Source organism: Molossus molossus, unplaced genomic scaffold (genome assembly GCF_014108415.1).
Source record: "Molossus molossus isolate mMolMol1 unplaced genomic scaffold, mMolMol1.p scaffold_m16_p_6, whole genome shotgun sequence".
In the NCBI taxonomy this organism is placed as follows: Eukaryota; Metazoa; Chordata; class Mammalia; order Chiroptera; family Molossidae; genus Molossus; species Molossus molossus.
In genome coordinates this window covers 17,382,611-17,408,604 of record NW_023425399.1, presented here as the reverse complement: position 1 = coordinate 17,408,604, position 25,994 = coordinate 17,382,611, and the positions used below count along the sequence as shown (strand labels likewise).

The 25,994-nt window shown below is 37.8% G+C and overlaps 1 protein-coding gene across 9 annotated transcripts in view; it reads left to right on the top strand.

The window, feature by feature from the left end:
- RALGAPB (Ral GTPase activating protein non-catalytic subunit beta) overlaps positions 1 to 25,994 on the top strand; it is an 89,860-nt gene that overhangs the window by 54,698 nt on the left and 9,168 nt on the right. For all 9 annotated transcript variants that reach the window (XM_036245800.1, XM_036245798.1, XM_036245799.1 and 6 more), the window contains 8 exons: positions 4,114 to 4,301; positions 6,577 to 6,683; positions 8,676 to 8,828; positions 11,128 to 11,337; positions 16,430 to 16,588; positions 19,814 to 19,979; positions 23,498 to 23,620; positions 25,246 to 25,382. In XM_036245800.1, the coding sequence (XP_036101693.1) occupies positions 4,114 to 4,301; positions 6,577 to 6,683; positions 8,676 to 8,828; positions 11,128 to 11,337; positions 16,430 to 16,588; positions 19,814 to 19,979; positions 23,498 to 23,620; positions 25,246 to 25,382 (1,243 nt within the window). The remainder of the gene's footprint in view (positions 1 to 4,113; positions 4,302 to 6,576; positions 6,684 to 8,675; positions 8,829 to 11,127; positions 11,338 to 16,429; positions 16,589 to 19,813; positions 19,980 to 23,497; positions 23,621 to 25,245; positions 25,383 to 25,994) is intronic.

Below are 25,994 nucleotides of genomic sequence, written 5' to 3'. Positions count from 1 at the left end.
CTTATCACAGGATAAATGTGGATGAAGACCCAGAAAAGTATAAACGCAGGAAGGAAGAATGTCAAGTCAGCCTGGGTTGGATCATCTTGGTCTTAGTAAAGTGGTGGATAAGACTGCTTGCCCTGGCCAGTTTGGCTCAGTGGTTAGTCAAACAGTGGACCAGAGTGTCCTGGGTTCAATTTCCACTAAGGGTATGTACCTTGGTTGCAGTTTGTCCCTGGCCTCGGTTGGGGTTGTGTGGTGGCAACCAATTGATGTCTCTCTCACATCAATGTTTCTCTCTCTCTCTTCCTCCTTCTCTCCCTCCTGCTCTATCTGAAGATAAATGCAAAAAAAAAAAAAAAAAAAGACTGCTTGATCAGCCATTACCAAAATCTCAGAATCTTTTATGAGTTCAGTAGTCTGTTGATAACTTTGGATATATGCAATAAAGTTGGCTTTATTTCTGTTCCTCATGGCCTTAGGTCATTTAGTGGTTTTAGAAGTGTGTTGGCTTTAGGTTAGTCCTGCTCACTATGCTAATGCTGGCTCTCAGTGACTTTGTGGAGGTTTGGCTAATAGCTAGAAAATAAGAAAAAAATGTGAATGAGTACTAGACATAATAAAAGCTCAGAGAGAAGACCACAGTTCAGATTGCCAGCTTGGATTTTTTCCCTTTGATGTACTAATATAAATAGATTTAAAAGCATTATAAAAGAAGAGAACCTTGGGATGCTTCCCCCCGCAATCTAGCTAGTAATATAGGCAACTCATCTGTCTTGTCTCTGCTGGCAACTTTACCAACAGTATCTCCAGTTTACAGTCTTGAAGGGTGCCTTAAATAGTACTATCATCATGAAATGTGTGTAAAACCAATTTCTCTGTTCCTTTACAATCACAGCTTTATGTCAGTATCACTGCTGTTTTCCAGTTATGCAGACACAGAACTTTAGCTTTTTTTTTCTTATTTATCTGTCACTTCCCATATTAAACTAGTGACTGAGTCCAATAGACTTTACTTTTGAAAGTATTTCCTCCATCTCCTCTGACCTCAGATAGCATCCTGGTCAAGACCCTTCTTCCTTCTTGCCTGATTTTCTTATTTTCGGTCTCTTACCTTTCCCATTCATCTGGCATTCTATTTCTGAACTTACTATCCTTAGGCACTATTTTTATTCTGCTGCTTGAGTGATTGAAAACTGAATAGATCTGTGTTTCTTGCCATGTTCTGTAAACTCTGGTCTGGTTTTCAAGGACCTCCTTATTCTCTTCCCACTTGAACTGCATGATCTTTCCCAGCCCATCTGTTCTTCCATAGCTGGGCCTGCCAAGCTACTTGTGGCTGTGAACTGCCCACACTCATGCCTGTCTGTATACCACCCCTGGGTTTCAGGACTTCCCTCTTTAAGCCACATCTTCCATTGTTCATTGTTCATTGTTCACATCAAATCTAGCTACCTCCATGGGACCTTTTTGGGTTGTTTTGCTTCTGCATAATGACTCTTTTCTGTACCTGTATGCTCATTCAGTCTGACCCTACCATATAGCATGGAATTCTGTATTCTCATGATCATATCTGGTTATGTTTGATACATGCCAATGGTCTTCCCAACCTGGTTAGAGACCATGTTTTTACACCCCTCATATTTCTGAGCACACAGAAGACAGTTATGGAATGCAGATTGCCTGGTTGGGTTTTTCCCCTTGGTGTACTAATATAAATAGGAATTAAGACTCTTGGAAGTCATCTCAGCAGCCCCTCTGCATAAGTCACTGTAAGACATTCTTAAGTTATTTAGCCTTTAATTTTGGGTTATCTGATTCCCAAGTTTACCTATTTCATTTTAATTTTTAAAAACCTGATGTTTACATTGAGCTGAAATCTTTCACTTTAACTCCTACTCATTGGTTCTGATTCAAACTTTTCCCCAAACAATAGTGATGTCTAAAGACAATGCTCATTCTCTGATTCATTTCTGCCAGTACTTTCAGCTATTTTTCATGTGACAGAGAACCAATACCTTTATCATCCAGGTAATTTCTCCTCTCAGTGGTGTAGGTTTGACTGTGTACCTCTTAAAATCATTTACTGAGTATAATATGCTAGATGTGGATTGATGACCTTTAGACTCCATAAAATATATTTTCAATTAAATGTACTTGGAGACTGCATTAGATTTTTGATAACCTACTGATTTGCATTGATTCAACAAAATCTTTGAGTCTTTTTTCACACATTAACCTTTAATCTATTTTTCTGTACTTATTTGTTTTGGGTATTTTGATGTGATGTACAGAACTTTACATTTAAACCTGAAATTTTTTTTCATGGAAGGTTTACTTTACTATTATTATTTAGTCTTCTAAGATTCTTTTGGATCCCAACTTTTACTCTGATATATCAACTCTGCAGTTCAACTTTTGGTTAACTACAGATTTAATGAGCCTACCCTGTGTGTCCTAATTAAAGACTGATAAAAATGAACTGAGGTAAACTCACAAAGCACATCATAGGAGATTTCCCTTTAGATTCACAGAGATTTTAAAATCTTGTCTGCAGGTTTATCATGTGATACACTATCAAATACTCACATGTCTTGATTTTAAGATATTTCTCTGCCTTTCCAATCTAGTCACCATCAAGAAAGGAAAATGTTGTTAGGCTGGTGAGATTTGATCTTAGTGACCTAGACCCTAGTGAGCAATCTATTTGATAATGTCTTAGAATCTTGCAAGCTCACACAGTTCATAGTTTTGTGACAGCCATCTTTGTCCCATTTTAGAAAACCAAAGCCACATGTTCCCATTACTGGCATGTCACCTGTTTTTCACAGATCCTTAGGCTTGATCCATCATGAAATTCTCCTAGTCCTTGAAATTTTTAGATTGTCCTACTCTTAGGAGGAGGAAAAATATCTATTGAGCAGTGTTGCCTCTCATTATCAGAGATGTTTGAGTTCAAGCATTAGAATTAAACAGAAAGAGAGAGGCCATTCAAGCTGAGGATTGAGATGATAAAAGTGGTGTTGGAGAATACTAGTTTTCCAAATGAGTTGCATGTGAAAGGTCAGATGATATTAGGACCACAAGATAAAATCTTAAGTTTTCATTACAAAATACATTCTCTATGCTTCAGTTTCTTCATTATAAAATGGGAATGATAGTGGTATCTGGCTCATAAGGTTGCTATGGTAACTAAATAAAATAATATGTATGAAGTGCTTAAATCAGTACCTGGCACATGGTAAGTGCTTTAAATGTTATTATTTGTTGCATGTATGCAGAAATCTCTATGAATATAAAACATTTCTGAATGTTCAGGCTTGATCAGTTGAATTTCATTTTCCATATCAGTTTTTTATGTATTCTCATTTGAAAATTACAGCAGTTTTGCAAAGTGCAACTATTAATGCATCAAGTTCCTCATCTGAAAAATGAGGACAGTATTTACTCTGGTATTTTAATGATCTCTTATCTCTTCTGAGCCTGGGTTTCCTCATCTGAAAAATTGAAGGGGTTTGATTTATCCTTTTCTAGCTCTAGAATGCTTTAGTTGGCATAATTTTGAAAGCTGGAACACAAAAAAAGTTGAATGTATCTTTAAGAGCTTCATGATTTGGAAGTATGGTTAATTAGGTTCCCTAGGTAGCAAACTATAAGAGAAAAATTTGCTTGCAAGAAGTTTACTGGAAAGTGCTCCCAACCCCTATGAGGGAGTGAAGGAAGCAAGATTGAGTAGAGGGAAGAACTAAACTGTGATGCAGTTGCAACAGAGATCTAGAGCTGAGTTGGCCCTTCAGAGTTCTCTGAAGTTGGGGCAAGGGGGCTGGAACTTTATACCCCTGCATCAGCCATTCATTGGGTGATCTTAGGTGAGGTGGTTCTCGTTGGCCAAGGTCACCTCTTGGAGAGGGACTCGGCTGAAAGCTGTGGCCATCATCTCCCTGAATGTGGGGGAATGAATCTTTCAGTCTTGGAGGGGGAAATCTGGACAGGACACCAAGGCATCCACCACAGGGAGTAAATCTGACCTGCAAAGTGGAAACATGGTTGAATCACTTAAAATCAAAAGTGTAGAGGTAAACTTAAGATTTTGCTTTGGGAATTAACTGTTATCTTTTGTATTCTCCATAGTATCATGCAGTTGCTTGGCGCATTTCCTTCACCCAGTGGTCCTGCCTCTCCTTGTAGTCTGGTGAATGAGACCACTTTGATTAAATACTCCAGGCTGCCAACCATAAACAAGCATAGCTTCCGGTACTTTGTCTTGGATAACAGTGTCATCCTGGCAATGCTGGAGCAGCCTCTTGGAAATGAACAGAGTAAGTTTCAGCACTTTGGGCTTTCTCCACTGCTCAGTCATCATATTCATCAGTACTAGCAAGCTGTTTCCTTCAGGGGAGGAAAGACTGCAAATTCTAAGTAATTGTGCATTTGTCAAAAAGGTGTCTAGCTGTGGGATAATAGCAAATAAAACCAAGGTTCAGAAAACGGAATATACATATTATATAGAATCTTTCAGAAGCTTTTAATGTGTATCTGAAATATCAGTAAAGAGCTTTATAGTTTTATAAAATGTTTTGGACTATTTTCTGTTGTTGAGTATGGCTAAAAATCATTATTACTTTTCCTTTCTTCTTGAACTTTGGATCCTGCCCCTCACTCCACAGTGTTCTGTTTCAGTTACTGGTGTCATCCAAACAGGTGGAAATTTGAGGAGTCATCTTTGCTTGCCTATTTCTTTCTGTTATTCCCTTATTTAATTGATTTCCAAGTTTCCACCTCCCCAGATACTCTTTTCTTTTTTCTGTACCTCTCCCAATACAGTCAAATGCAGGGCCTTATTATTTCTAACCTAGATTATTGCTGTGGTTTCCTACCTGGTCTGTACTTCCTCCTTCCAATTCCAAAATTTGTTACCCTTATCTCCACCCTGCTTTCTCCTACCGTTGTATTTATCCTCAGATACAGATCCAACCATGCCAGTACCCTTCTGAAAACCTTTCAATGACTTTCTGTTGACACAGCATTCACTGTTTTCTTCTTTTTCCTCCCCCAAATATAAACCATCTCAAAGTGCATGATTACCACTGTAACCGAGACCACTGAAAATACATTTTTTTTCTGATAATTGGAATCAGCTGGTATATAAAGGAAGCCTGTTCTCAGAGAGACTCTTGTTGCTGGAAAGGTGAAGGAAAGTGAAGGTTACAGAATTTTGTGGGTGTACTGGGACCCAGGGAATCACCTAGTGTACCTGGGTCCAATTCCCTTAACTAGGGCTCTAAGAAGTCATGTGACTTGTCTAGGGTTACTTCAGAAGTCTGTGGTATGACTAAGAGTAGGATCCAATGTTTCTGAACCTCATCCTGTCCCTTTCTGTTACCATAGCCTCACAGTAATAGGGTTTTCTCAGTAATTAAAGACTTGTCTTCTTACCTTAGCAAAGGTTGAACACGGTCTTAAGAGTTCTATGAAAATTTTGTTGAGAATATATAAGTAGGATCTCATAAATCCATAAAAATGAAAGTGAAACATTCCCTGAAGTTCAGGGATAAATGAATATCATCACAGGTTTCCATTGTGTTGTGGTAAGATACAATAACTTTAGTATGAAATAGATGGAGCCTTTAATCATTACCCAACTCCAGAAGTACTGGTCCCAAGTCTTCCTGCAGGCACCTTTTCCTTTTCTATCCCAGACCTAGTGCTTGCTTGACTCTTTTCTCTGTCTTGTGCCCATTGTTATGATGCCTCTTGCCTCCTACTCCCAAGTGACTTGCTGAGGAGTCTGTAAAATCCCAGTATTACATCTGGGTTTCCTGGCCTTTTCCAGACTTTTTAGGACTCCTACTCTCATTCCAAGCATTTATATTTCATCAGAAGTCTACCAAAAATATAAAACAATTAGGATTTACAGATTTACAAGGATACTTTAATAGTTCATTATAATTGTTAATAGAGGAAATAAGAGAGAATTTTGAACAACTTTGACTCCCACACTGGAGACTAAGAAAGGAAATAAGAAGGATCTGGGTCACTTAGAAAGTCCATCCTGAGTTCTTTACCCTGTTTTCCTGCCCCTGAACTTCCACTGGGATGGAGTAGTACCTGTGTTTGGTAGACAGTGGTACACAAAGGCATGGGTAAATGTACAACGCTGCAGACGACCAGTCTGTCGTCCTGCACTTGGGTCATTTCCAACATTAGAAGTTAAAAGTACTGGCCAGGACTGTTTCCCAAAAATGTATATGTGTACCATTGGAGGAATGTAAGATGAAGTGTGTTGTTGACAGACATTTTATGTATTTTTAAATGTGTTAAAAAATACATAATTAGCACACCAAAATTATGGTTTTCCATTTAAAGTAGAGATGTACAATTTCCTTTTAAAATAAATTTAAGTTAAGAAAAGAAAGAAAATGGTTCATATAAAATAAGATTGCCTAGATGTGGCAGAAACCACCAGAGGTTGTACACAAAGGGTGTAAGTTTGGGAAACACTGTGCGAGGGCTTTATTAGAAGCTCTGCAGTTGATAACAGGTCTATTTTAAATGGATGTCTGAAATAAAAACTTTTACACCATTTTATTCTAGATGATTTTTTCCCTTCTGTCACTGTGCTGGTCCGGGGAATGTCTGGAAGACTTGCTTGGGCACAACAGCTTTGCCTTTTACCCAGAGGAGCAAAAGCAAATCAGAAGGTATCCATCAGAAGTTACAGGGAAGTGACTAGGACTGAGTGTGTGGATATGTGTGTATACACATGTGCGTGCGATCATTTAAATGTTTAAAAAGTTCCAACAAAAGCCACAGAAAATAATACATATTTTTTACCCTAACCCAGGGTCACAGTCAGGGACTTCACATCAGAATCATCTTAGGCCTAGAATTCTAGATTCACTAATTACTCTTTAAAGACATCTTCAAGGCAGGTGTATTTTCAAAAATCTTTCCAGGTGATTCTGACATCCACTTATGATTAAGAACTGTTCTAAACAACTGCCCCATTTTGTGGGGGGCAATGTTAAATAAATAGAATAAAACTCAGATGCACACCATATATGAAAAGAGTTTGGCTAGACCTTTGATCTCTCTGGCAACAGGACTTATTTCAAATGATTTATTTCTATATAATTGGTTATATGCTCTGTAATTTTCTTAATGTGCTCTATAAGGAAATCTTATTTTGGCGTGGCACAGTTTATTTTCTTTATAACATTTGTAAATAAAATTTGCTCATGGAAAAAGTTGGAAAATTCAGATAATGAAGAAATTTTAAATCACCTGTGGCCCCACTCTTTTAGAAGTATATAGCCACTGTTACTATTTTAGTGGATGTTCTTCCCGTTGTTTTTTCCTTTCTGTACACAGTAACTCTTAAATAGAATTTGAGTCATATTTTTGTTGTTGTTCAGAGAGAGTGGGAGGGAGAGAGAGGAAGAGAGAGAGAGAGAAACATTGACGTGAAAGGTACACATCCAGTGGCCGCCACCCGCACGACCCATCCAGGGCAGGGGACAAACTGCAACCAAGGTACATGCCCTTAGCGGGAACCAAACCCGGGTCTCCCTGGACCGCAGGCCGACGCTCTAACCTCTGATCCAAACCGACCAGGGCTTGAGTCATTTTTTATACTGTTCTTTTTACTTATCATATTGTAAGTTTTTACTTATGTTACTAAAAATTCTTTAAAACATGACAATAAAATTTCACCAGCATTTAAGAGAGACACAATTAGAATATGTATCTAAAACCATTTACTATCTTAGATGTCTCTCTGTTGGGTGAGATGCGTTTATCTCTCTGGGAGGAGCACGTGCTGCATCATGAGGATCACATTCTGTCAGTGCTATAAGCCACTGAGCATTCAAGACTGTGAAGGAAGGAGATTAGGAAAAGAACTGAAATTTGTTGATGGTTTAGTATGTGCCATATACATTTTTATTTAATTTTTACAGCATCCTTTTTAGATGTGGAAACAGAAGTCTCACAACTTATATATATGTTAAAGCAGGAATTTAAAGCCATGAAGACTACATTTGGTGCCCATACTCTCCATATTAAGCCATATTAAGATTCTAATTGAGCTTCCTGTCTAGAGATGCCCATTTATGGAATGATTTTAGAGTCTTTAGGGAAGAAGAAAGTTTAAACCTTAAGCACTGAAATGCCTTACCCATTGGCTTTCCACTGAATATGAGAGATGCAGGCCTGGGGAGTAGAGGTCCACAACCCACTTATCAGTCACAAAATCTATAATAATTTGATGAACAATCTTACAAATATATAATAGAGTGTACTGGTACACAGGCTGTTTACTGTTAACATTAGTACTTGCAGTCTGGCCGGTGTGGCTCAGTGGTTGAGCGTCAACCCATGCACCAAGAGGTCACTGGTTTGATTCCTGGTCAGGACACATGCCCAGGCTGTGGGCCTGATCCCCAGTGGGGGGCATGCAGGAGGCAGCCAATTAATATTCTCTCTCATCAATGTTTCTCTCTCTCTCTCCCTTTCATTCACTTCCTCTCTCTCTAAAATCAATAAAGAAAAAGAAATTTTAAAAAAATTAGTATTTGCAGATTCTTACTGAGTTCCTAGAGTAACAACTTAGGTATCTAAGAGACCAGGGAAATATGTCATTACTGATGGCACAAAATGTAATAAACATAATGTTATTTGTTTTATTTTAACAGCTTTTTGTACCCGAACCTCGTCCAGTTCCTAAAAATGATGTTGGATTTAAATATACTGTGAAACATCGACCATTTCCTGAAGAGGTGGATAAGATTCCTTTTGTGAAAGCAGATTTGAGCATTCCAGATTTGCATGAAATAGTCACTGAAGAAGTAAGATAAATTGTTGTCAGCTGTTGTTAAGGGAATGACTATAAACATTCTTAAACAACTTCCACAATTAAGACACCGCCTTTTTTCAATGTTATTGGAGGTGATTCATAAGATGACTTGGATCTCTGTCATCCAGTAGGTTAAATAGTAAGACAAGATTATGGTTGATTGAAGGGAACTGGATGTCTCTTAGAGGTCACTGGGTTGCCCGGTCTATGGTAGGTTTCAATAGTGTGGTGACAAGATCAGATTCCAGGGGAGGACATTTGGAGAAAGACCAATTCAGAGACTGTTGTGACAATCCGGGCAAGAGAAAGGAAGGACTACCTCACTGATAATAGATGTTAAGATATTGGAATGTATTGTAGAGGTAGATTCAAGCTGTCTTGGATTGAAGAGGGAAGGAAAAGAACCAGAGAACTTTAGATTTTGAGCTGGAGTTATAATTGAAGATATTGGTGCCATTTATAGAAATCTGGACATTAGGAAGAAGACAGGTTTGGGAAGATGGGAAAAATTATTTTGTTTTATTTTATTTCTTTATAATTTTGTATTAATTTATTTTTGTTGGTTTTAGATTAATTTAGATAATTAATTGGTGCCTTAGGTCAAAGGAGAAGAATTTTAAAAAGTGGAGAATAGAGGTATGTCAGGGCATGAGAGAATAAAGGGCAGAGATGGAAGCTGCCTACCTTACCGAGTGCTGGGGAGATAAGGGAGAAGGAGCACTAAGAAGAGGCCCCAGGATTTTGGCATTAAATTGTAGCTGCCCTTTGAAAATATGTTGAAATGAGTGGTAAAGTAAGGTACAGAGTATAAGAAGCTGGGGAGTGAATGTTTAATGACAGGTAATGATTATAAACTATCCCGTTAGCAGTAAAGGGAAGGGTACAGAGTGGATAAAGCATGAAGAAATAGCCTAGCTCAGGAAATGCAAGGCTAGTATTTTTCTTTTTAATTCAAGGATGAGAGGAATATGAACATGTTTAGAAGTTGAAAGGCAGGAATCAGTGGAGAAGGTCTGTGTTGCTAACACTGTAAGATGGGCCAGGGAAATGATGAATAGAATAAGGCCCTGGCGGCAGTAGGAACAAGAGTGTATGTGATTGTGTCTAGAAAAAGGATACTTCTGGTAAGACAGGAAAAAAGGGGAGAGTACATAAAGTTTCAGAGACATTTAGAAGTGGAAAGGAGGAAAATTTAAGGAGCTTATATAAATTTTAATCTTAGTTCTTAGCAGTGTAATAGGGAATCAGAGATGGCTCTTAAAATTTCCAGGCTTTCCAGCTAAGGTTAAGTAGCATTGTTTGTAATGAAGTTACTTCTGTGCTTTCTTCAAAAGTCCTTGGGATCTGGAGGCATAAGTAAAAAATTTGGTATGAAGATTAACAGGTGAGAATATGGAAAAATAAGGAACAACACAGCCATTTATATGCTTAGGAAAGGATATTAATATGCTGTATTTGGGGGTTTAGGTTTGGGAAGTAAAAGTCAGAATAATGCTAATGGCTTGGAAAAATAGGGGGATGCCTCATAGTGATAAAAAGTGAAGGTGTGGGAGAACTACAGGAAGGGGGCTTATGATTGGAGAAGGGAATTTCAGAATTGCAGCTCTTCAAAGTACAGCACACCTGAGATACAGAAGTATGCTTATGGATGTTCAAAAGTTACAAGGGTTGAGCAGATTGTAGAAATCCAGGTTGGGGCAAAAGTTTACAGTTGTGAGTATGTGAAAGCAGTTTATTCTTGTATTATTATTTATTTATTGTATTATTTTCCATACAAACAACTATAAACCTACTTTTGTCTCACCCTATATAAACCAGGTTGTTAGAAGGATCGTTGCTCACCAAAGAGGATGGAATTTTAGATTAGGATTGATTGAAGGGAAGCAGAGGGATCAGGAGGAGGCTCAGAATAATTAATGGAGTAATCTGTATGGATAAAGACTTCAAAACATGAGGGGTTCACTGCAAGATGGACAGTGGTCTGGAAGAGGGATGAGAGCAACAACTCTGCCCCCTTTCTTGAAGGAAAGCAGAAACAGAATGGTTTTATTTACAAGGTGGAGATGGAGGAGCAATTCTTGAGGCTATATGGGAGTTTCTTTGGAATTTGGTTTAACCTTGAAACATGTTTGCTTGGTTGCATACACTGTATTGAATTGAAACTCAGTGTTGATCCCTGAAAATGATCTTCATGTACTTTGTTGCTTTTGCTTTATTTTCATTTTAAAATTAAGAATGATCCTATTTCTTTTATAATAGTTAAAAAAGATTAAATATTTGACTTATTTCAGTTAGAGGAGAAACATGAAAAATTAAGGAATGGCATGGCCCAGCAGATTGCTTATGAAATACACCTTGAACAACAAAGTGAGGAAGAATTGAAAAAGAGAAGTTTTCCTGATCCAATTACGGAATGCAAGCCCCCGCCTCCTGCCCAGGAATTCCAAACAGCCCGTCTTTTCCTTTCACACTTCGGATTTTTGTCCTTAGAAGCTTTGAAGGTAACTTTCCTAAACTCTTATGAGTAAATATATTAATAAATTAACATTCAGCTGATGATAGCTAAAATATTTTTATGAGAATAGAAGGAATTTTTAAAAGATTCTGGTTAAATCTTACATTGCATGCAAGTAAGTGCAATTCTGTGATGCTGTAGATTACTATATGAGTTCAAGGCAGTTTGTCCCATGAGTGCTTTCAGAGTTCTGTATGAGGGGACTGCTTTGATATTACATCCAGCTCTGAATTTTCCAGGGTAATGTAGGGTTCATGTCACACATATAAATGACATCCACAGATAATTAAAAGAAGAATCTTAAACATCTTTCCCTAGTAAAATTTATTACTGAAAGGATAGATTACAATTGATGCTGCTTTTTCATACCACGTTTTAAAAGGAACAAGTATTTGTGAGCCAAGCACTTCTTATGTTGTGCATTTTCTAAGATCAGACTGTCTAGGTTTATGTCCTGGCAGCACTACTTGTCACCTGTGTGGTCTTGGGAAAATTCCCGACTTTTCTGAGTCTTAGTTCCTCATCTGCCAAATGGGGATGACAGAAGTGTCCATCTCGTTGTGGTCATGTTAAGATGCTTCATGTAGTACTTAGCACAAAGTAAGCCAGCCTGTAAGGTAAGTATCGCCATTATTCTTAACTCTGGTGTCCTTAAAACAATTGTATAAAGGAACTGATGCTGTCCTGTTTCACAGATGTGGAAACAGAGGCTTATAATGTGAAATAGTTTGCCTGTGGTGGATTTGGGGTTTGTACCAAGGCCTGTTTGTTTTGAAAAGTACTCTTTGTACCAAGAAGTTGCTTATTGCACAACTTGTCCCCTGCCCTTACTCCCTATCAGCTACTTGGTTAAAGGCCATTTAACTTTTTTGGAAAGCAGAAGGGAACTTGGTGTGATTTTGGATTTCAGCATAAAGGTGGAAAATATTTTATGTTGGTGGTGGGGAGTATGCACATAAAAACTTTTAAAATGCAGAAGGAAAGAGAAGAGAGGAAATGATGAGAAATACAGTGGCAAATACGGAAGGCAAAGAAGAAAGATACAACCTACAAATGAATAGCGATACTCCTAATGAAGGAAATTGAACAGTCGAAGCAGTAATACAAATATATTAGGAGAAAATTATTACATCCTCTGGTCTGAAGGGAGACAAGAAGAGTCCCATGCACCAAAAGGTTGCTGGTTCAATTCTTGGTTGGGGCATATGTCCACCTTGCAGCTTGATCCCCCAGTAGGGGGTATGCAAGAAGCAGCCGATAGATGTTTCTCCTTCCCGCTTCCTTCCTCTCTCTAAAAAATCAATAGAAACACTTTGAAAAAGTAAAAAAGAATAATTTGATTGTATTAGATTAGTCATTAAAACAGTAAGTTAATATTTATTAAAACAATATTCATTCTGATTTAAAAATACAAACAAAAAAATTAAACAGAACTAGTAATGTAGATCTCTGTCAGTGGTAGCCCATGAGAAACTGGAAGTACCCTTTGTTAAAATCAGAGGCAAAGGGATCAACCTGGACCGCTCTTTAACACTGAGAATTTTAGTGAAATTTTAAAATAATAGGAAGTTATAAAAAAAAAATGTGCAGAAAAGTTCCCCCAATAGTGACATCTTACATAACAGTAGTTACAATATCAAAACCAGGAAAGCCAATGAAATGCTAAACTAATAAGGGGTAAAAATTATTGAAAGAAGACAGTTCATAGGTAACATGACTTTTAATTAGACAACCATAAGATGATAAAATGTTTAAATGAGAGTTAAATCACCACATTAAAAAAGTATAAAAATTAATAACTATAGCTATAGTATTCAGTTAAAAAATACAGTGCAGAAACACTCCATTTGCCCTGGCTGGTTTGGCTAGAGCGTTGGCCCGCAGACCAGAGAGTACCTGGTTCAGTTCCTGCTAAGGGCTTGTACCTTGGTTGCAGTTTCTCCCCAGCCTTAGTTGGGGTCGTGTGGGTGGCAACCACTTGATGTATCTCTCTCATTTTCATGTTTCTTTCTCTCTCGCTCTATCTCAAGATAAATGCAAAAATGTCCTCGGGTGAAGATAAAAAAAACAACATTCCATTTATAGCTGTTGATATTGACAAAAGTTACCTTAACAAACTGTACAGGATCTAGAGGAAAAACTTTAAAAAGTGGAAAGATATAAAATACAGTGATATCTCGGTTCTCGAACATAATTCGTTCCAGGAGGACGGTCGAGAACCAAATTGTTCGAGAACCGAAGCAATGAAACCCAATAGGAAATAATGGAAACTGGATTAATTCGTTCCAAGCCCCAGAAAATGCCTATTTACTGGCCTAATTTGTATATAATATGTAGAAAAACATAAGTCTCAACAAGAAATAAAAGTGTACAGTATGTCTAAGGGTTAAATTCAGTGTAAAGCGTGACTCTCTCCACAAAGCGTGACTCTCTCCACAAAGCGTGACTCTCTCCACAAAGCGTGACTCTCTCTCTGCACTCACACTGATGACGCAAGCAAGGCGCGCTGGGCCGAATGAACGCCATTCGGCTCAACTCGGCTCATCTCGGAAGTTCGAGTTCCAAATATTTGTTCGGATTCCAAGACAAAAGTTTCTCGAATCTCCTGGTCGAATACCGATTTGGTCGAAAGTCAAGGCGTTCGAGAACCGAGGTATCACTGTATATGCATGTTATGTTCCTGGATTAGAAGATCATCCGGGAGAACAAACTAATGGAATAATTTACTTAAAATGAATTTGGAGGTTTTCTCCTACAAGGTGTATTACAGTATGCTACAACTCTACAATTTCTTATTTATGAACTCAAAGTAAAAACAGAGCCTTGGCTGGTTGCTCAGTGGTTAGAGCATTGACCTGCAGACCAGAGAGTCCTGGGTTTGGTTCCTGCTAAGGGCACATACCTCGGTTGCAGTTTGTCCCCACCCCAGCTGGGATCGTGTGGGTGGCAACCGGTCAATGTGTCTCTCTCTCGCATCGATGTTTCTCTCTCTCTCTTACCCCCTCTCTCCCTCATGCTCTATCTGAAGATAAATACAAAGAAAAAAAAATGTCCTCAGATGAGGATTAAAAAAAAGTAAAAACAGAGAACCAGAAGGTTTTTTTGTACATTTGTAGCAAATTCATTTAGTGGCAAAATCTGACCTGAATTGACACAAGCCTGTTTGTAGTCTTTACTTATTTCACTTAGTGTGAATACTTTTCTGTCTGGTTGCAGAAATATTAATGTCTTTGGTTATAGGGTGCTACCCCAACCCTTGCTAGAAATGTTATGTAATAGACTAGATGACAACCAGGCTCATAATTCTTGCTAATGTGGAATAGAGTAATACTCATCATCTCTGGGGGATGCTTTCCTGAAAAATACCATGGATGGCGAAATACCATGCCTACCATTATTGGGCAAGATCAAGATTCAAAGAAGACAAGAAATTAGGGGGGAAAACAAAGCAAAACATACATTTAAAATTTTATAGACTTTATTTTTTTAAATGCTTTTAGGTTTGCCAAACAATTGAACAGAAAGTAGAGAACTCCCACATTATAATTGCCTCCCCCCCCCCCAATCCCCCCAGTTTCTTTTAACATCTTGTATTGGTTTGGTACATTTGTTTCAATTGATGAACAAATATTCATGGGTTATTAACTGAAGTTCATAGTTTACATTAGAGTTCACTCTGTGTTGTACATTCTGTGGGTTTTGACAAATGTATGTTAATGTGTGTCTACCACTACTGTATTATACAGAATAGGTTCACTGCCCTAAAAATCTGTAGTCTGCCTATTCATTCCTCCCTTCTTGCCTCCCTCAACCCCTGGCAACCATTGATCTTACTGCCACCACAGTTTTGCCTTTTCCAAAATGTCATGTACTTAAAATCATACAGTATGTGGCATTTTCAGATTGGCTTTTTTCTTTAATGTTTTTTGTTGTTGTTGTTTGTTGTTTTTTTTTAGAGAGGAAGGGAGAGAGATACAGAAACATCTGTGTGAGAGAGGAAATATCATTTGGCTGCCTCCTGCATGCCTCCTACTGGGGATTGAGCCCACAACCTCGGCATGTGCCCTGACCAGGAATCAAACCAGGACCTCTTAGGCCGTGGCACGACGCTCAATCCACTGAGCCACACTGGCTGAGCAAGATTGGCTTTTTTTATTCAGCAATATGCATTTAAGATTTCTCCAGCACTGGCAGGGTAGCTCAGTCAGTTAGTTAGAGCATCGTCCTGATAGGCCAAGGTTGCATGTTCAATCTCCAGCCAGGGCATATACAAGAATGAACCAGTGAATGCATAAATAAGTGGAACAACAAATCGATGCCTCTCTTTCTCTAAAAAATTAATCAGTAAGTAAAAGCTAAAAAAAAAAAGATTTCTTCATGTCTTTCTATGACTTGATAGCTCTTTTTTTAAATCACTGAATAATATTCCATTGTATGGATATATTACAGTATATTCATTCACTTACAGCTTTGATTTTCAGTGTATTTTTAATCTCATGGTACATATAAACTAATTACTAAAATTCTGCAGCATACCAAAAAATATATTTTTTGCCTTTCTGACAAAAAAAATAGGTATAATTTTGATTAATTTACACTGGACATTTATTGTTGTGTGGGTTGTTGTCATTTTTTTATTTGACAATCTAAGGGAAAAGAGGGCAGTACCCCTGACTGAGTATTGCATATTTCAAATTTTTTTGTGGCACACCAGTTGAAAATTTCTGACAGAAAGACATCTTGGTTGCTTCCAAGTTTGGGCAATTATAAGTAAAGCTGCTATAAACATTTGTGTTTGTTAGACATAAGTTTTTAGTTCATTTGGATAAATAAATACCAAGGTGTGCAATTGCTGTTGTAAGACTGTGTTTAGCTTTATAAGAAACTGCCAACTATCTTTCAAAGTGGCTGTACCATTTTGCATTTCCACTAGCATTGAATGAGAAAAAAGTGTATTAAAATTTTTTTCTAGAAAGCATGATATAGACAAAATAGAGTCAGAAATTAAATCTCAATAGTCTTTAACAAAAAAAGGCAAATAATAAAACTAGAAGTTTTATTCTTTTCTTTCCTGGTAGGAACCTGCAAATAGTCGTCTACCTCCTCACCTTATTGCACTTGATTCCGCAATACCTGGATTTTTTGATGACATTGGGTATCTGGATCTCTTGCCATGTCGTCCTTTTGACACAGTTTTTATTTTCTATATGAAACCAGGTCAGAAAACAAACCAGGAGGTAAGATTTCTGCATTTGGGGGTAATTTTTATGCTTATAAATATAAAAGGTTTTACATGGCTTATATTTATCCATAGTAGGAGATGAGTTATAGTTAATGCTTAGAGACTTGTGAACCATTTCAGAAACTCAATTAATGAAAACTATGATGCTTGGAGTCCTGAGCCTTGACTCTCAATGAATTTAGAGTGGAGCTATAACATGTCTTTCTTTCTCTTAAGGAATTTATAAGAGTAAAGAAACTAAAATACAGGTTAGTCACAAAAAACTAAAGCTAGGCCTGATTGCTTAAGAAAAGTAAAACAACACAACAGATATTTACTGAACATCTTCCCTGTGGCTCAGCGTACCAGGGTAGAGATGTGACTAACAGTCTTTCCTCTTAAAGAGCTCATCTTCCAGGTAATTTCACAAGCAAATAATTTCAGTTGAGGTTTACATAATATGCGGTGGGGAAAATAACACTTGAAATAGAGGATATAAACAGAAGACTAAGTAAAATACAGGTGTATACGTGTGACAAAGTGACTAAGAGGATGAAAAAAACTGTAAGATAGATGAGAGTGGAAAACAGCAAATGGCAGGGGATTTGAGGTGTCTGTCTATTGGAAATGAATAGTAGAAACATGGAATAGGTAGGTGGTAGGAAAGGGTCAGAAGAAGATTTATAACATACAGTATGCAGATGTGTAGGACACTGACTATATGATCTTGGAATTTTACTGTAATCATTGTAAGACCATTAACTAATCAAGTTGAGCACACCTTAAGAAATCTACCAAAGCCACAAAGTGTTTATGCTAGAAGGCACTAATTTCAAATTATTGGTGACCTACTAGAAAAGGAGATTGATTTATGAGAAAGTTATTCTCATTTTATGTAATTGAGTCTATAGGTATTAAGTGTCTGCTATCAGTTAGTTGTCAGGGTTATAGGCATGAACAAGTTTTACAAGGTTTCTGTTCTCCTAGAACTACTGTTTAGAGGGAAAGACATATGATTAAATAAACAGTCATAGCAAAGTATGCTATTAGGAGCATGTTTTAGGCACCATAACAGGAAAACCTAGCCTGGTTTTAAGAAGCTATGCCCAGCTGGTGTGGTTCAGTGGTTGAGCATCAACCCATGCACCAAGAGGTTCGATTCCTGGTCAGGGCACATGTCCAGGTCTTAGGCGGTCCCCAGTGGGGGTGTGCAGGAGGCAGCCAATAGATGTTCTCTCTCATCGATGTTTCTATCTCTCTCTCCTTCTCCCTTCCTCTCTCTCTCAAATTAATAAAGAAAAATAAATTTTTTTAAAAAAGAAGCTATCCTTGGAGGAAAAGACAGTTAAGCTGGTGTTTGATGTATGCATTGACAGTAGATAAAAAGTAGAAGCAGGTTGTCACTAATAAATAACTAATAATAACATGTGTAAAGGCTCTGAAGGTAAGACGGAATTCTGTCTTCATAAAATTCATTAAAAGTTCAATATGCTTGGCTATTGGGAGAATGTAGACTGGTAGTAGCCAGGGATGAGACTGGCAGACTCAAGTTTTTTGGAGAAACTTCAGTAGAATTGGATTAATTGCAGTGGTTGGGGTTATTTCTGTTTTGAAGGAAGTGTAATGCATGGCTTGTATGAGAATAATAGGGCCATTTTTCTCCTACTTGTAAAAGAAGACACAAACCCTTAAGGTAATTCTTAAACCATTTTAGTTTGCTTAGCTGTCTAGGTACTGAGAGTGACTGGGAAACAATGAAGATTCTCTGAGGCCTCTCTAATAGTGGTGAGACCTGTCTTCCTAGCCATAGGGTAGGTTTAGATTAATTTCCAGCTGCCAGCCAGTGCCCTTTAAGTTGAATTTGACTCACTTACTGCATCTTGAGTATACTTTTAGAAATTGTTTATTTAATAGTTTTACTTATGAATACACATTTTAATTGGGAGAAAGCTTTAACTGATGTCAAATCAGTTTCCTGGCACTTATGAAAATATATGAAGGGATGGGGTAAACTAAATAGGTACACTTCTGAAGAGAAGTGTTTAAGAGATGACATGTTTGACAGATGAGGGCCTGGCAGTGGAGCCCAGTTGAGAAGTAATAGATGTAATACTCCATCTTTTGATTTTATCAGGCCTTCTGATGATCTTGACCATAGTTTAGCATTGTATGAACTACATCAGTGATATGTAGACTGACCGCATCAGTTTTTGGGTGGAAGACCTATTAAAATAGTGATTTCAGTATCCTACCCATCTGATTCTGATGTAGATGGTCTGGAATGGGCTAAGAGAATCTTAGGTTTAAGAAATTCCCCAGATGATGTTGGTACATCACTCCCCTCCCCCATTCAATTTGTAGAGGATGTCATATTTTCCTTCCTTTAGCATAGGGTTTTCAGCAGCATCACTGTTGCTATTTTGGGCCAGATAATTCTTTGTTAAGGGAGGTATCTTGTAAATCGGACATTTAGCAGCATCTTTGGCCTCTACTCACTAGATACCGATAGCTCCCCACCAGTTGAAATAACAAATAAATGTCTCCAGACATTGCCAAGTGGCCCCTGGAGGGCAAACTCATCCCCATGAGTACTACTGTTTTAGAACAAGGGGCTTTTGTTTGGGGACCAGTAGAAAGGCCAGGTATTAAATTTGGTACTTGGTAAAGAGGACAGAACCTTCTGGTTCTTCATTTTATTCTGGAATGACCGCGTTCTCTCCTTTGGACTAAGAGAAGGATGTTTTTATGCTCATTTATTATACTTAGTCTTTATTGAATTGTTAACAAATTTAATAGCATTTGTCAAGATTTGTAATTAACTAATCACATACTTAGGTAATGTTTCTCACTATCCAAACAGTAACCTCTGTGAAGGCAGGGACATATTTTTTTATTTACTTCTAGTAAACATGTCTAGTTCAATAATTGTTTTGCTAGGGAGGGAACTAAGGGCTTTACTTGCAATATATCCCTTAATCTTCACAATCATCATTATTTTCCCCACTGTATAGATGAAGAAACTGAAACAGTGAGGGTAAGAAAGTTGCCCAAGGCCCAGCAAGGATTTGAACTCAAATCTGACTCGAAGCATGCATTTGTAACTACAGCGACATATTACCAGGTTTATTCTGAGCTAAGACTTGATATGTCAGACACTTAAAAACTAACCAATTTTTATTAAGGTTTATTTTGATATGCTCTTATTTCCTTTATTATAGCTGATGATTGGTATGTATTTCAGATTTTAAAGAATGTGGAGTCTTCCAGAAATGTTCAGCCACATTTCCTAGAATTTTTGCTGTCCCTTGGCTGGTCAGTAGATGTGGGCAGACATCCTGGTTGGACTGGGCATGTTTCTACCAGTTGGTCTATTAACAGTTGTAATGATGGTGAAGGACCTGAACAAGGTAAAACTCATGGTCATTTGGTTTTTTTTTTTGTTCTGTTTTGTTACTTATGAATCCTTCCCACTCCCTTTACTATGAGTTTGTAGTCTAATTTTTTAATTTTATTTATTCTTTATCCTCACCCAAGGACATTTTTGCATTTATCTTCAGATAGAGCAGGAGGGAGAGAGGGAGGAAGAGAGAGAGAAATATTGATGTGAGAGAGACACATTGACTGGTTGCCACCCACACAACCCCAACGGGGCCAGGGACAAACTGCAACCGAGGTACGTGCCCTTGGCGGGAACCAAACCCGGGTCTCTCTGGTTCGCGGGCCAATACTCTAACCGCTGAGCAAAACCAGACAGGGCTGTAGTCTAATTATTTTTTATTTATATATATATATGCACACACATATATGTGTGTGTGTGTGTGTGTGTGTGTGTGTGTGTATATATATATATAAATGTATTTTGAGAGAGGGAGGAAGGGAGAGAGAGAGAGAGAGAGAGAAACATCAATGTGAGAGAGAGGTATCGATCAGCTGCCTTCTACACACCCTCTACTGGGGATTGAGCTTGCATTCCAGGCACATGCCCTGACCAGGAATTGAGCCAGGACCTCTCAGTCCATGGGATGATGCTCAATCCACTGAGCCACAGCAGGGCTGTAGTCTTATTTTTAAAAATTAACAAACAGAGCTATATAAAGAAAAGTCTCCTTCCCCTAATCTTCACAGGAGGTCACTTAATAATAGTTTGTATATTTTCCAGACCTTTTTTGTGTATATGGGGGAAAAATAATTTTAATTAAATATATAAATGTTATATATAAATATAAAGTTTATTAATATAAAATTGATGGCTTAATTATCACAAGGGTAATAATTCCCTTTACAGTGTGAATAAACACATTCCACTTTATATAACAGTAGTATAATACATTTAGGTTACCAATAGCAAACAGTACAGCTTCCTAACAACTGTATTTTGTCTAATAAATGCAGTTTTCTATTAACAAGTGTGTTTTGTAGACTTTGTGGCTATCATCAAAGATTACATTCTTGGGGTATTATATAAAAACCTTTGTAGTAGACAACTGAGTGTCTCAGAGATTCAGGCCTATCTCTACAAATCCTCCTGAGGAACTGTAATAAGGATAACAAGTACCAGAGCAAGTTTAAATTTAAACTTAAGACCTTTGCCCCACCTGGCTAATGCTCTTTGTTCTAAGGGCTCCTGCAGTCACTGGAAAGTTAATGTTATCTCTTTGCAGTGGGTAATGTTTGTTGTCCAATGCCTTGTATTATTAAGAGTTCTTCAACACGATTATACTTTCTCAGAGTTTCCCATTAAATACCACTGTGAGCCCAGCCAGTGTGGCTCAGTGGTTGAGCATTGACCCATGCACCAAGAGATCACTGGTTCAATTCTCGGTCAGTGTACATGCCTAGGTTGTGGGCCCAGTCCCCAGTGGGGGCATGCAGAAGGCAGCCAGTTGATGTTTCTGTCCCTCCTTCTCCCTTCCTCTCTCTCTAAAATCAATAAAGAAAAAATATTTAAAAAATAATAATAATAAACACCCTGACTTGTGACCTGCAATTTTTTTCTAATTTCAACCAAATTTGAATCAAATTAGTATAATTTTAATGTCCACATATCTATCTATCTATCTATCTGTCTATCTATCATCTATATTGAGTATATATATATATTTATTTAAATATATTTTTATTGATTTTTTTAGAGAGAGAGGAAGGGAAAGAAAGATAGAAACATCGATGTGAGGGAGAGAGAGAGACATCGATTGGCTGCCTCCTACACACTCCCTACTGGGGTTCGAGCCTGAAACCTGGGCATGTGCCATGACCAGGAATCGAACTGGGACCTCTCATTCCATGGGATGATGCTTAGTCCATGGGACAGTCCTCAGTCCACTGAGCCATACCTACCGGGCGACTTGAGTATATTTATAGAATTCAGTTCCCATAAGTAGAATTGATAAAGAGTATGCACATTTTTCAATTTGATAAATATATCAGTTGGATGCTTATGGTTACAAGTAACAGAAAACCTGACCCACACTGACCTGGATTTTAATCGTTATCTGTTGTTGTCTCATGTAACTGAAAGCTGCAGAGATTAATGTACATTTTTTGTTGTCACTTGATCAGCACTCTTTTTCTATTTCTCTTCAATTTTCTTTTAGCTCAGCCCTCCAAGTGTTGGCTTTGTCCCCAGTCTGGTTTATTTCATAGTACAAAAAGGCAGTTCAAGACTTTACATTCACATACCACACTAGCCTGAAGAGGAGAGATTAGCTGGGTCTCAGAACTTCTTACTCCCAAATCCTGAGATACTCAGTGATTGGACCACTTCAATCTGTTGCTATGGCAGGAGAGATGAAATGACCCTGATAAAGAGCTATAGACAAGGTAGATCTGGTGTGAAGAGACAATCTTACCCACAGTTCACACCTGCTACACACAGAGTAGGAGAGGGTGGAGTGGGCATTGGGTTATAACCGTAGGATCTACTACAATAGGTATAAAATGCCTTCCCAGCACCTAAACCAGGAGTCAGCAAACTATAGTCCATGCCTGTTTTTGTAGATAAAGTTTTATAGGAATTTTAAATAACTTAACAAAACACTTAATTATGTATTGTTTGTGATATAGTAGCAGACTTAAGTAGTCATGGGAGAGAATACATGGTCTACAATTACTCTCTGATCCTTTACAGAAATAGTTTACCAACTTCTGATCTAAATTTCCTATTTGTCACAGCCTCCCCAATGTTAGGTACCTTTCAATTGGTTGGGTGATAACTTTTCTATTTTAAATATGATTGAGTTCTAGTATCTTTTAACATGTTTTTATTTCTTTTCTGAGAACTACTTGTTCGTTTTTTCTTTCCAACTTTTGTCAGGTTGTAGGTCTTTTATGTATTACTACTGGTAGGACATTGTGTTCATTTTAATTGAGAACTATACTAACTCTGAGGAATGTTGCTTTTGTTAATTCAGTCTTGCTGGCTTAGAGCAGATACTATTACTAAAACTGCCTATACATTTTGTATAATATCACTGACCACTGGGGAAATGGGAACAGAAACAGAGTTGAGGAGTGGCAGAGAGAGACCAGGGACAGAAATGCCTTGAAAGCAAAAGTATACACATGCAGACACTTGCCCCAACTCCCTCCAGAGGGACTCTGGTGGTCTTGTTTCTTTTGATCATTACCTCTTCCAAAAAGACTGTGCTTTAATCTGCCTCATACAGGTGTACCAAAAGCCCTGCTAATCAGAAGTGGTCTGATTTAGAGAAGTTTCAGAGGCTGTGAAATTAAGATTTTATGATTTAAAGTTAGCATAAAGACATTTAATGAATATAATTTATTCTCCTTATACACTAACTGGTTCTTGTTGGAAATGTACCTTCTATTTATTGTCACTTTATTAATCAGTTAAAATTTCACAAAGCAGGATAATATTGGTTATTTCCACCTTTTGGAGCAGTAACATAGTATTTCTTCTTCCTAGATGAAGTGATTTCCTCCGAAGATGTTGGGGCTAGTATTTTCAATGGACAGAAGAAGGTGCTATATTATGCTGATGCCCTTACAGAAATAGCTTTTGTGGTTCCTTCTCCTGTGGAGTCCTTAAGTAAGAGCATTTTTTGTATGGTGCTGTTTTAAAATCTATTTTTGTATTCACTGGTTTGTACAGTATTACTGCATTGGGAGAGATTCTGAAGTCATCTAAGGCATTCTGCTTCAAAGGCATAGCTTTTAGATTATGCAAAGATATAGGATGTTAGCTTCTCTTAAATTTCTTAAGAAAAGTAGTTAAAGACAAGAAGACTGCTGACCAGAGGGATAATTATACTCTTTAATAAGTCAAGGAGACACACTTCAACTCATATTTTGTCTTTCTTTAATCTAATTGTAATCAATACATAGAAACCTTGTTTTTCAGTTTATTCATTTCACTAATTATGAGTGAGCTCCCCCACCTACTTCCCTATTTCCTGTGTGAGGCTTTATGTGGGACCCCAGAGAATTGGAATTGGAAGGCTCTCCTGACAGCCTCTGGCTGATCTAACACCGAGCAGGAGAAACTTCAGCAGCCTAGAAAAGATGGTGATCAAGTCTATTCTTCGTAAGAATCAAGAGTGATTATTACTTCTCAGTCAGAACTCAGTCTTTTTTTTCCTAAAACCTTTGCTTCTTGCAAATTAAGCCCATTTCTTTGTGTCTGACTACACAGTAGGTGGAAAACTTGACCACCTTCTTCATTGAGACCATCTGTAGAATGGGATGCCACACACCATATTTTCACTGTCTCGTCTCCAGGCTAATGACTTATTGTGTCCTACCTTGGCAGTCTCCTAACCTTTGTACTTGGGCCCTTGATTTCCCACTCTAGACCCCTTTCTGTCTCATACTGTGGGGCCAGTTGTGTCCCTGGCAGTAGTGGCCTTCCATGGTCTAGGTCAGTGTCTTAGCAGCTATTTGCCTTTGTGTCAAGGCTGTGATCTATTACTTAATTCCAGAAGCCGGGCCATCCCATCTTTCCTCTGTGGACTGAGTCCCTGCCTGGTATCTCTGGCTCTGCCTATTTGCACCAACCCAGTTCTCCCACAGCTAGATCCATGTCTTTGTAGTTCCCACAGTTGAGTCTTCACCTCCTGTCATGAAATATCCCCTGTGCTAACTGTGCCCCTGCTCCAAATCAGCCTCCTCCTGTTTCTTGAGAGTTGTCTTTCTTGGTTTTTATTTTTTATAGTTCTCTGTGTGTTTGTCTCCAACCAGATCACTCCTTAATCACAGATACTAGGTCCTCTGTAGCTTTAGGATGCCCCAGTGCTACTTGGCACCATGCTACATGATTGACTATAAAATCAGAATTATTCAGAGAATAATAGACTTTTATTATATTCTACATTTGAAAAGTCAAATATTTTTTAGTCTTACTTTGGTTATCCTGTAGGGCAGGAGCCAGCAAACTGCATACAGTACACAGGCCAAATTCAGAATGCTAAGAGTAGTTTTTACATTTTTAAAGGGTTGTAATTAAAATACAAAGAATATGTGATAGAGGTCTATATAGCCAGCAAAGCCTAAAATATTTATTACTTGATCCTTTACAGAAAGTTTGCCAACCCATGCTGGAGAAGTATTGCTTTGCCGAAGTGACTTAGGTTAAACTATTAGCCTAATTAGTTTATATACTTTTGCTTCAAACAAGTAGTAGGTATTATAATTATTTTTTCCCCCTTTATCTCATAGCTGATTCATTGGAAAGTAACATCTCAGACCAAGATAGTGATTCAAACATGGATCTTATGCCAGGAATTCTGAAACAGCCATCCCTGACACTTGAGCTTTTCCCTAACCACACAGACAATCTTAATTCCTCACAGAGGGTAAGTCACTTTGCCGTTAGATCTCCAAAAAGTTGTAGTGGGGGTAATTATAGAATCATGCCTGAAAAGCTTTACCTTTAACCCAGAGAGTAATTCTAGCTTACTGATTCTTTATTGTCAGTTTTTTAAAGCAAATTTTCACGATTTTCTTTTTTTCAGCTTACAACAAATAGTTCATTCTAAGATGGCCTTTATTGTTTTCCTTGATTTACCATTCTAGTACTGTGCTTGGTTCTCTCGCCCATTTCTTCTCAAGCCTAGGTTTTTATTTGGTCCCAGAAATATCCCCTAAAGCTACAGCAGTGGTTCTATATTTCATATCTTTAATCATGCAACATTCAACTTAAACAGGTCTGGCTATATACAGATGATGGCAATTTAGAGAACAGCCTAGTGCAGGAATGAATACACTGAGTGAGGCACACAGCAGCTACTACAGGAAAAGAACATTTTGCTTTTATACTTTTTTCTGACCATAGCAGTGGATGTATGTCTTTATTTTTATTTTCTCCTCATGTTACCTCTTAAACCTTCTTGGAAAGTTACTAAATAAGTGATAGCAAGAGTACAGAATGAGTTCAGAAGTATAAGAAGGTTGATTTAAAACGATAC